This window comes from Erinaceus europaeus, chromosome 1, assembly GCF_950295315.1.
Source record: "Erinaceus europaeus chromosome 1, mEriEur2.1, whole genome shotgun sequence".
Classification (NCBI taxonomy): Eukaryota; Metazoa; Chordata; class Mammalia; order Eulipotyphla; family Erinaceidae; genus Erinaceus; species Erinaceus europaeus.
This window is the reverse complement of record NC_080162.1, coordinates 102974960-102987180: the sequence shown is the minus strand read 5'-3', so window position 1 is coordinate 102987180 and position 12221 is coordinate 102974960. Positions and strand designations below refer to the sequence as shown.

The 12221-nt window shown below is 41.9% G+C and overlaps 1 protein-coding gene across 1 annotated transcript in view; it reads right to left on the bottom strand.

Moving 5' to 3' along the window:
• KIF11 (kinesin family member 11) overlaps positions 1-11728 on the bottom strand; it is a 55527-nt gene extending 43799 nt beyond the window's left edge. Inside the window, exons 1-6 of the mRNA XM_060191934.1 lie at positions 11441-11728; positions 3798-3930; positions 3093-3190; positions 2927-3005; positions 1218-1403; positions 873-997 (exon numbers count right to left, since the gene is read on the bottom strand). Coding sequence (XP_060047917.1) covers positions 873-997; positions 1218-1403; positions 2927-3005; positions 3093-3190; positions 3798-3930; positions 11441-11517 — 698 coding nt within the window. The 5' untranslated portion in view covers positions 11518-11728. The remainder of the gene's footprint in view (positions 1-872; positions 998-1217; positions 1404-2926; positions 3006-3092; positions 3191-3797; positions 3931-11440) is intronic.
• Positions 11729-12221: the final 493 nt, after the last annotated feature.

The window sequence follows — 12221 nt, the reverse complement described above, 5'->3', positions numbered from 1 at the left end:
GCAGGGAAGTCGCTTCACAGGCAGTGAAGCAGGTCTACAGGTGTCTTTCTCTCCCCCTCTGTCTTCCCCTCCTCTCTCTATTTCTCTCTGTCCTAGCCAACAATGACATCAACAATAACAATAATAACCACAACAAGGCTACAACAAGGGCAACAAAAGGGGGAAATAATGGCCTCCAGGAGCAGTGGATTCATGGTGCAGGCACCGAGCCCAGCAATAACCCTGGAGGCAAAAGAAAAGGGAAAGAGAAGGTGAAGCAACAAAGTAACACCCATCACGCATGAAGCTTCCCCCTATTGGAGCTCCCAGGCAGCGGCATTAAGAGCTTGAACTCAGGTCTTCACCAATGGTGATGTGTGTGCTCTACCAGGTAGGCAACCTCCTGGTCCCACAAGTTTGTAAATTTTTTTAGACTTTTTTTCTTAAATATTTATTTATTTATTCCCTTTTGTTGCCCTTGTTGTTTTATTGTTGTAGTTATTACTGATGTCATCGTTGTTGGATAGGACAGAGAGACATGGAGAGAGGAGGGGAAGACAGAGAGAGGGAGAAAAAGATAAGACACCTGCAGACCTGCTTCACCGCCTGTGAAGCGACTCCCCTGCAGGTGGGGAGCTGGGGGCTCGAACCTGGATCCTTCCACTGGTCCCCACACTTTGCACCACATGCACTTAAGCCACTGCGCTACTGCCCGACTCCCTTTTTTTGTTGTTGTTTGAATAGAGGCCAAGGCAGAGAGTGAAAAAGACCACAGCCATGAAGCTTCCTTCAGTGCAATGGGGGTCAAGCCCAAAACTAGGATGTGCACACGACAAAGTGAATTTGTAATTCTTTAAGAAAATGGGGCACTTGGGAGCCTATGGATTTGTTACCTGGAGTATGCATTCATCAGAGTTGCTGCAGTTGTCCTTTTTGCAGCTCCCTTCTCCAAAATTTGATAGACTTCATCCTTGTTGTGTACAGTAATTTCTTCTAAGCCTTTGATTATCACACCTCTCTGATCAAATATTAAAAGAGCATCCATTAGATGGGTGGGGGGGGGTTGCTTGTGTTTTAAAGAATAGGCTACAAGTGTTACTTGAGATCACAGTGCGTGACTTGCATGTATGAGGTCCTAGGCTCAATTCCTAGCACTCCCCCTCCCATAAAGTATAATGGCATCTCACAAAATTACACATTACAATTTGGAGACATTTCATTGTCAAAGATTGAATTACCTTGTTACGGGGATCATCAAACATCTGCAGTCTCTCAGAAACATCTGAAGATGGATTAAGGAGATCAAAGAGTTCTTCATTATAGATCTCCAACAAAGACACTTTGACTGAAAACTCAGTACCACTATCAGTAAGTTTCTCAAAAATTTGATGAAGAGTACGTGGAATTATACCAGCTAAGGGATCCTGAAATTACAATATTAGTAAAGACTAAGATAAGGATATCATTTACTGTGGCAATTCAAACACATATAAGGGCTTCCCTTCAAGTATATTTAAATTTAGTATGCCAAATGGTCAGGCAGATAGCATAATAGTTACACACACACACACACACACTCTGATGCCTCAATTTTATTAATCATTATTAAATCACTTTTTTAAAAAAAAGGTCTTTTTGGGTCCCCAGTTCAGTCCCTAGCACAATACTCCAGAGCTGAGCATTGCTCTGATAAAAAGTAATTCATTTCTTAAACTAATGTTAGAAGTCATTTACAATTAGCTACTTAACATTAATTTTCCTTCAGATCTTTCAGAAATCTGTCATGCCCGTCATTTTATTGAGCATTACACAGAAACTAAAACAGATGACTCATGAAGCCATGTTGATAATTCCTAGTTCCACTGTGAAAGCATACCCTCTTACTCAGAAGAGTGGTTGATCTAACAGTAAATTCTCTAATTCTGACTTGAGACAGGGTTGCTTCTCAAATATCTAAGTTTCCTTAGTAAAGCTGCTATCTTCTATGGTTACAATCCTATAACGTTATTGGTGTTTGAAATACATCATCACTAGAAAAAAAAATGACCTATATACTTTTCAGTTAATTTGGAAAATTAATTTAGTCAGTAAAGTCATTTAAGTTGATACACATTTGAGGAGACTCTTTGTGGAACATATTTCTATAGTGCCCAGTAGTAGTGATCTTAATTTCTTGAACTCAAGATTATCAATAATAAAGTACCAATATGCCTGTCTAGGTTCACTTTTTGAGTGATTCTCTCACTGCAGTCTTCTCCTTTAAGATCTATTCATGGGGGCTGGGCAGTAGTAGCAGGGTTAAGTGCACATGGCACGAAGCCCAAGGACCAGCATAAGGATCCGGGTTCCAGCCCCTAGCTCCCCACCTGCAGGGGAGTCGCTTCACCACTTGTGCAGGTGTCTACCTTTCTCTCCCACCTCTGTCTTTCCCTCCTCTCTTGATTTCTCTCTGTCCTATCCAACAACAATGACAGCAATATCAATAATAATAACCACAATAACAATAAAACAACAAGGGCAACAAAAGGGGGGAAGCCTCTAGGAGCAGTGGATTCATAGTGCAGGCACCGAGCCCCAGCAATAACCCTGGAGGCAAAATAACAGTAATAATAATAATAATAACAACCTACTCATATTCTACTTTTCCACAACATTCTGTTCCAGATTGACCCTTCTCAAGACTATCCTTTGAGGGAACATGTCTACAGTTCCAAGTAGACCCTTCTTTTATCAGTTCATTATGTCATATGTAATGGTCCTTTCTTTCCCATGAGACTGCTTTTTAAATGTGAGTCATACCATGCATTTTAACTTTACTACAGAAGTAGTGTATCCTAAATTCATGTATGATATCATCTCTACATCAAGACAGAGGTCCCGAGGCAAATTTTATTCAGTTACATTTCAGCCATTTCTGTAACAGAATTCTGTTATAAATAGTAAATACCTCCTCCCAAGTATACTCTTCATTAGGTGACCTTTCACCTTCCATTGTAAAGGTCTTTCCAGTGCCAGTTTGGCCATATCTGTTAAGACAAGCAAAACCTATAAATAAAGTGCAAATGTACACACCTAAACCTTTTCATCAATTTGAAAAATAGTGTTTCACTCACGCAAAAATAGTGCAATTATAGCCCATAATAACTTCATCCAGAATAGGACAAACAACACTTCGGTAAACATCAATTTGTTTAGTTGCTGCTCCAAATACCTGGGGAAGGGGGGAGAAAACATCATTTTCTTCAAGGAAAAAAAAAAGAAATCTTAAAATTTAAATAATTTTGTTTCTAATATATTAACTCCTGCAGCTCACTAGAAACATCTGAACACTCAGAGTGAAATAAAACTTAAAACTGGGAGTCGGGCAGTAGTGCAGCGGGTCAAGCGCAGGTGGAGCAAAGTGCAAGGACTGGCATAAGGATAAGGATCCCAGTTTGAGCCTTCGGCCCCCCCACCTGCATAGGTGTCGCTTCACAGGCGGTGAAGCAGGTCTGCAGGTGTCTATCTTTCTCTCCCCCTCTGTCTTCCCCTCCTCTCTCCATTTCTCTCTGTCCTAACAACGATGACACTAACAACAACAACTACAACAATAAAAAAAAAAGGGGGAGACAAAAGGGAAAATAAATATTTAAAAAAAGATAAAAAACACAAAAAACTTAAAACTGTATACCAGGACCAAGAACACACATGCTTGCCTTTGCATATAAACATATATGCTACGCATACAGTACATATACACATACACATTTATATAAGTATGTATAAGGCTGCTGGTACATTCATGGATAATGAAGTAGTAGCAATATTTTGAGGCATACCATATCAAAAGTATACGTTTTCCTTGAGCTCTTGTCAGTCAATCCTCCAGTTCGAACACTAACTTCTTTTCGTGAGTAATCACATTCTACCACAGAAAGGGCACTAGCTTTCCGCTCTGCCAAATTAAACGGTCTATAAGAAAAAAAAAATTATTTAAAAAATTCTTAGGTATTAGATTGCTGATGACATTTTTATTAACCATGCTAGGTAAGAACATTGTAAAGTTTTGACTACATGGTTGATGATAAAGATTAAAAGGGGACTATGTGATATGATGAAATCAGATAAAGATTAAAAGGGGACTATGTGATATGATGAAATCAGACAATTTCTAAAGGTTTCAGTTTCCAGGAATAACATTAAGATTTTTAAGAATATTTAAAGTCATGTATACCATTACAATTCTGATTGCTTGTTAAAATAGATATTAATAGAATAAGCTTGTGAAAAATGGTGAACTTGTTTAGAATTTTATTTCCACTGTTAGGATCTGATCAAATTAGGGCCTGATACAATTTTATGTTTAAGTTACTAAACTGTCAGTCAATAACTGGCACAAAATAAAAATGGGTAAAAACAGCAACTAATAAGTTGACTACAATTATGTGCCAGGTATTCAGTGTTCCAAGTGCTTTATATAGAAATATGTTGACTCAATTTACACTTGCAACACTGTGGGAGCTAGTGGGGAACAGAGACATAAAATAACTGATTATAAGAGAATTGATATTTAGAAATGAGTGATGTTAGTAAATGGTGCAGTAGGAAAGGAAGATGCAGAAAAATAAACAGTTTTGATTGGGATAAGATGAGGTAAGGATAACGGAAAAAACACCCTGAAGGACTTTGCTTTCTTTTTTTTTTGCAGGACTTTCTTTTTTAAGATTTTATTTATTCATTAGAAAGGTAGGAAGAGGGAGTCGGGCGGTAGAGCAGCAGGTTAATTGCAGGTGGCCAAAGCGCAAGAACTGGCTAAAGGATCCCGGTTCCAGGCCCCAACTCCCCACCTGCAGGGGAGCTGCTTCACAGGCAGTAAAGCAAGTCTGCAGGTGTCTCTCTCTATCCCCCTCTCTGTCTCCCCACTTCTCTCCATATCTCTCTGTCCTGCAACAACGATGACACCAACTACAACAATAAAACAAGGGCAACAAAAGAGAATATATATATATATATATATATATATATTAGATTTTATTTATTTATGAGAAAGATAGGAGGAGAGAGAAAGAACCAGACATCACTCTGGCACACGTGCTGCCAGGGATCGAACTTGGGACCTCATGCTTGAGAGTCCAAAGCTTTATCACTGTGCCACCTCCCAGACCACATAAATAAATATTTTAAAAAATTAGAAGAGGAAAAAAAAGAAAGGTAGGAAGAGAGAAAGAAAGAATCTGATACCACTATGGTATATGTGCTGCTGGGGACCAAACTCAGGACCTCATGCATGAAAGTCTAATGCTTTATCCACTGCACCACCTCCCGACCACCCTGAAGAACTTTTTAAGGCATTTTAGTGGAGTGAGGTCTCTAGATCCACACAGTTTAAACAATGTGTTTCTTTGTATCTATTAGCTCACTTTATCTTTGCCGCCAGAGTTATTGCTGGGGGGCTCAGTATCTTCACGGCTAGTCTATCTGCAGGTTACCTTGCACAAGAACCTGGGTTCAAGTTTTCACCTTGCAGGGGAAATCCCAGTGATAACCCTGGTGGCAATAAAGTAAAAAATAATAATTTTAAAAAATGGGGGTTGAGCGGTAACGCAGCGGGTGGAGCACATGTGGCGAAAAGCACAGGGACCTAGTGAGGATCCCGGTTCGAGCCCCCCGCTCCCCACCTGCAGGGGAGTCCCTTCACAGGCAGTGAAGTGAGTCTGCGGCTGTCTATCTTTCTCTTCCCCTCTGTCTTCCCCTCCTCTCTCCATTTCTCTCTGTCCTGTCCAACAACGAACAACATCAACAATAACGATAATGACCATAACAAGGCTACAACAACAAGGGTAACAAAAGGGGGGAAAGAAGGCCTTCAGGAGCGGTGGATTCAGGGTGCAGGCACTGAGCCCCAGCAGTAACCCTGGAGGCAAAATAATAATAATAATAATAATAGTAATAATAATAACAGGCCTAAAGCAAAACCTGATGGAGGAAAACTAGTCTATGAAGGACTAAATTCATCTCACAAAAGTTCAACAAATCTTCTAGACACTAGGGACAAAGAACAAGCAAAATCAAGTTTCAATAAAACCTCTAAATTCTTATTCTCTGGTTGTCTTTATGCTAGTATGTGTGTGTTGGAATAGGAGGGAGACAACATTCAAACATATTTCATGTTGATAAACTAGAAATGGAAATAAATGAAGCAGATTAAGGAGAGGGAAAGGGATGGAGGGAAATTGGCTGCTGCTATTGCTATTTTGGGATGATCTGGAGAATTCTCTAATAAAAGGCAATTTTTAGTAAGGGAGTGAGTCATGCAACTATTTTGGCTAAAAAAGCTTTCTGGGAAGAGACATATGGAAGACTCTGAGATGAACATAGCAGACATGCCTTAAACTTTAAAGCACAGGGGTGATAAGTGGCTGTAGAAGCAGTCAGTAGCTAGATGATGTAGTGTATCCTTGAGCTTTAATCTGTGGGCCAAACTTGGTCCTTGTCTTGCCAGAAATTCAAGGATGATATTCACAAAGTTTAAAAGCTGTTTTGTTTGTTTGTTTGTTTTTAAAGAAAGAAAGAGGCTGACTGCCCACTAGCCACAACCATAGTAGTGTGGCAGGTACACAGCAGCAGATTCACTTACTTCTCTAAACTTGGTAATGTTGGGTCGCAGTCAGACTAATTTTAGGTAAGAGATGTCCAAAAAAAGTGCAAGCACAACTGTTAAGACTAGAACACTGTGAGCTGGATAATAGCTAATGGGTTGGGGAACCTGCCCTGCCATACACATGGCCCAAGTTCAAGTCCTAGTAATACATGGAAAAGAGACAACAGATCAGGCCTCTCTGTCGGCCTGATGCCCTCCCCACTCCAATGGAAAAGTCAGCCCATAGAAGTAAAATTGCTTATGTGTGATGTCCTGGCACACCAAAAAAAAAAAAAGTCAGAACTCTCCAACTCTCCATGAAAAGAATATAGGTCGGGGCCAGGTGGTGGATAGGACAGAGAAAAATTGAGAGAGGAGGGGAAGACAAAGAGGGGGAGAGAAAGAGAGACACCCACAGAACTTACTTCACCGCCTGTGAAGCGAGCCCCTGCAGGTGGGGAGCCGGGGGCTGGAACTGGGATCCTTTTACCAGTCCTAGCATTTTGTGCCACGTTCACGTAACCTGCTGTGCTACCACCTGACTCCCAATAATTTTAAAAAATATATAGATCTAGGGGGTCGGACAGCAGCACACCAGGTTAAGTACACATATTACCATAGGACTCAAGTTCGAGCCACCACTCCCCACCAGTGACGGGGGGGGGGGGGGGGATTGTATGTGGATGCTTCGTGACCAGTAAAGCAGATTTCCCCTTTCTGCCTCCCCCTCCTCTCTCAATTTCTGTCATATCAAATAAAGGAGGGAAAAAAAAGAAAAAACAACAACATAGTTCTTTCGACCTGGGAGGTGGCACAGGGGATAAAGTATTGTGCTCTCAAGAATGAGGTCCAGAGTGCAACCCCCAGGATCAGATGTACCAGAGCGATGCTCTGGTTTGTGTTCTCTCTCTCTCTCTCTCTCTCTCTCTCATATAAATCTCTAAAACAAGGGAAAGAGAAGAGGAAGAGGAAGAGGAAGAAGACGTGCCTCAGAGTATCTGTAGACCTCACGTCTTACTATGAGGAACAAGCTAAGAGTAATCCTTTCATGTTAAAGATATCATCTGCAGAAAAATCCTTGCAAGAGTCAGAGATAGTTCAGCACGTAGAGCTCACACCTCATCATTTATTAGGCCCTTAGGTTAGATACTTAGAACCATATGGGAGAACTATGAGGGTAGGGGAAGGACTATCATGATTGATGGAGTACTGCTTTGGTGCCTCTCTCTCCCTCTTCTCTAGGGATATAGAATTGGGGGCAGGGGTAGATAGTATAATGGTTATGCAGAAACTCTCATGCCTATGGCTCCAAAGTCCCAGGTTCAATCCCCTACACCACCATAAACCAGATCTGAGCAGTGTTCTGGTAAAAAAAAAAAACTTTAAATACATATATGTATATGTGTGTGTAAAGGCAATAGAAATTAAAAAGCCAACTTAAACTTATTTGAATAAAATGGGCAGAATGACATGTAGTCTTCACTTTACGTAGGATTTTATGTAACATTCAAATTTACTGAAATAATCAGTTTTGCTTCTTTACATATTGACTTACGTATTTGTTCTTTAGGGGCCGGGGGCTGGTGCACCTGGTTGAGCACACGTTACAATGTGCAAGGGCCTGGGTTCAAGCCCCCAGTTCCCACCTGCAGGCAGAAAGCTTTGCGAGTGGTGAAGCAGGTCTGCAGGTGTCTCTCTGTCTCTCCCTCTCTATCATTCCTTCCGTCTAGATTTCTGGCTGGCTCTATCCAATAAATAAAATAAAGATAATAAAAGAAATAAAAATTTTTTCAAGATTAAAAAAATCGTTCTTCAGCAACATGCTAGCATTGTCAAATATTCTTATATACCACTGCATCATTTTCTGTACTGAATGGTTACTTAAAACAAAAGCTAGCTTGAATATACCCATTTAAGTCACCATAATTAACTAAGCAATAACCACGTGAGTTAAATTAAAATTTTTTTCTGGGAGTCGGGCTGTAGCGCAGCAGGTTAAGCGCAGGTGGCGCAAAGCACAAGGACCGGCATAAGGATCCCAGTTCCAACCCCAGCTCTCCACCTGCAGGGGAGTCGCTTCACAGGCGGTGAAGCAGGTCTGCAGGTCTCTCCTCCTCTCTGTATCCCCCTCCTCTCTCCATTTCTCTCTGTCCTATCCAACAACGACGACAACAACAATAATAACTACAACAATAAAACAACAAGGGCAACAAAAGGGAATGAATAAATAAATAAAATAAATATTTTAAATTTTTTTTCCTTTAAATCTATTGTATATTTTATTTTATTATTTTTTAAAATTTACTTACTGGGGAGTCGGGTGTTAGAGCAACGGGTTAAGCGCAGGTGGCGCAAAGCGAAGGACCGGCTTAAGGATCCGGGTTCCAGCCCCCGGCTCTCCACCTGCAGGGGAGTCGCTTCACAGGCGGTGAAGCAGGTCTGCAGGTGTCTGTCTTTCTCTGCCTCTCTCTGTCTTCCCCTCCTCTCTCCATTTCTCTCTGTCCTATCTAACAATGACGATATCAATAACAACAATAACTACAACAATAATAAAAAACCAAGGGCAACAAAATTAATATTAATAGTAATAATTATAAATAAATAATAAATATTATAAATAAATATTATTTATTAATAATATTAATAAATAAATATTAACATGTTTTATCTACTTTCGTGAGAGACAGACAGACAGACATAGACAGAGACATAGCACAGCTGAGCTCCGACATGTGCTGGTGTTCGAGCCTGAGCCTGGAAATTCAGAGGTCTCACATAAGCAGATCTGGTACACAACTACCTTCATATTTAAAGCAATCCAGAGGCCAGGTGGTGGTGCCCCTGGGTGAGTGCACATGTTACACTGTGAAAGGACCCAGGTTCAAGCCCCTGAACCCCACTTGCAGGCGGGAAGCTTCACAAGTGGTGTCTCTCTCCCTCTCTATCTCCCTTTCCTCTCAAGTTCTAGCTGTCTCTATCCAATAAATAAAAGATTTAAAAAAAAAAAGCAATCCAGGAGTCGGGTGGTAGCGCAGCGGGTTAAGCTCAAGTGGCACAAAGCGCAAGGACTGATAAGGATCCCGGTTCAAGCCCCTGACTCCCCACGTGCGGGGGAGTTGGTTCACAAGTGGTGAAGCAGGTCTGCAGGTGTCTATCTTTCTCTCCTCCTCTCTGTCTTCCCCTCCTCTCTCCATTTCTCTCTGCCCTATCCAACAACAACGACATCAATAACAACAACAAAACAACAAGGGCAACGAATAAATAAATACTAAAAAAAAAAAAAAAAAAGCAATCCTTTAATTTTAGGATGCTTTTGGATTTGCAGAAGAATTGCTGATAGCTGGTAGTTCATTTGTTCGTTTTTTACCAAAGCACTGCTCAGCGCTGATTGATAAAGGTGCTGAGGATTGAACCTAAGAGCCTTGGGCCTAAAAGTCACCTGCATAACCATTATGCTGTATCCCCAGCACAGTTGGTAGTTTTAAAACAACGAAAACAGACACACTAAACACATGCACCATTAAACTGGAGGACCTCTAAAAGTTAAATAAATTCAGTTTCTAGAGGAATAATTTGTACAAATATGTTCTCCCTTCTCTAGCTCATTTTAATATGGGTCTTTACTTGAATATTAGCTAGGAAAGAGTTCAACAGTTTGACCATTTACCTCGGAGGGAAAAATGTTTCCTTTGCTATATAGGAAATACCAAGTTGCTGCACAGCTACACTGGCTAAAGATGCCCCCTTGGTCCTTTTAAAAACACAAACTCAGACTAACTTATTATTTATACATGTAAGTGCAGTGACGTCTACTTGTTTGGCATGAAGAAAATACTGCATCTAGGGCTGAGAGATAGCATAATGGTTATACTAAAGTCTTTGATGCCTAAGTCTCTGAAGTTCCATGTCCAATCCCCAGCACCACCATAAACCAGAGCTAAACAGTGCTCTGCTCTTTCTGTGTGTTTCTCTCTGTATCTATATCTCTTTTTAGATTTTTCTTTTTTCTTTCTCTCTCTCTCATTTTTTATTTATTATTGGATAGAGACAGAGAGAGGAATTGAGAGGAGAGGGGAAAATAGAGAGGGAAAGTGACAAAGATACTTGCAGCCCTGTTTCACCACTCCTGAAGCTTTCTCCATGCAGGTAGGGACCAAGGACTTGAACCCAGGTCCTTGCACACCGTACTGTGTGACCTTACAGGTGTGCCACCACCTGGCCCCCTCTATCTCTTCCATGAAAATAAATATTTTAAAAGAAAATAGTGCATCTAGAATAAAAAGTGACTGCGTTAACCCTAAAAGCATGTATTTTTTATTGTATGAGCGAGAGAGATCAGAGCACATCCTGACAAAGGTCATGGATGTCCCTTATTCTACCCAGTGAGCACCTCCCAAGCGATAATCATTATTTTTTCCCAGTGGTGACAGACAAATCTAAACCTAAGTGCTAAACCATCTGTAATGCAGGCAAGTAATCCTGCTTCCAAACTAGCAAACTGCAGAGTGGCCTGTAAAGGTGATAACTAAATCCTGGTCGACATAAAATGGGAAGAAGAAAAAAAGAAGAAATTGTTTCTCACTAAAGCACGAAGATCAAACTATAAAGAGCAGTCTGAACAGACCCCCCTCCAACACACATATATTTTTCTTCTACAAGGTAAACACTAGTCTACTCACAGCAACCTGGTGTCAGCTTAGGGCACAGAAGAAACGCGGTCGACTATGAAGAAGGTGTGGCCCCCGGGGCAATGGCCAACGGAAAGCCCTCCGGAGCCTGTGCAGGAAGGAGCCCAGCAAGAAGCAAAGCCCAGGGGCAACGAATCTCGCCGACTCGCCCTACCTGCATCTCACCACCACCTGGATGTTCTTCCCCTTCTCTTCTTTTTTCTTTGCAGAGGAACTCGGTTGCGACGCCATGACTGTCCTTGCCGAGAAATCGAAGCCAAGGCCGTGAACTCTGGCACCGCGAGCCCCGGATAGTGACACCCAACTACCCCGCCGGCCGCTGGCGTGGTCGGAGCGGCAGCGAGCAGCTCGGAGGGAGACTGGGTTCTGCAGTGGCTGATCGCCAGCACCGTCCGACAGCAGCCGAAGCCACCAAATCGCCAATCTCGCTTTTAGCCTGAAAGCCTGGAAACGGAACAACGACTCGGCGCCTTAATTTTAAAAAAAGAAGTCCAGACGTCTGGCCAATGACAGCGCGGGGGCGCTAGGCACCATGGGATGTGGTGTCGTCATCAGAGCCCGTCCTGGGGCTGGGCTCCGGGGGAGGGCCAAGGTTTTTTTTTTTTTAATATTTACTTTATTTATTCCCTTTTGTTGCCCTTGTTGTTTTATTGTTGTAGTTATTGTTGTTATTGATGTTGTTGTTGTTGGATAGGACAGAGAGAAATGGAGAGAGGAGGGGAAGACAGAGGGAGAGAGAAGGACAGACACCTGTAGACCTGTTTCACCACTTGTGAAGCGACTCCCCTGCAGGTGGGGAGCTGGGGGCTCAAACCGGGATTCTTACGCGCGTCCTTGGGCTTTGCGCCACCTGCGCTTAACCCGCTGCGCTACAGCCGACTCCCAAGGAACGAGGTTGTTAGTCCACTGGCTCCGGGAACTTCCAGGCTCAAGAA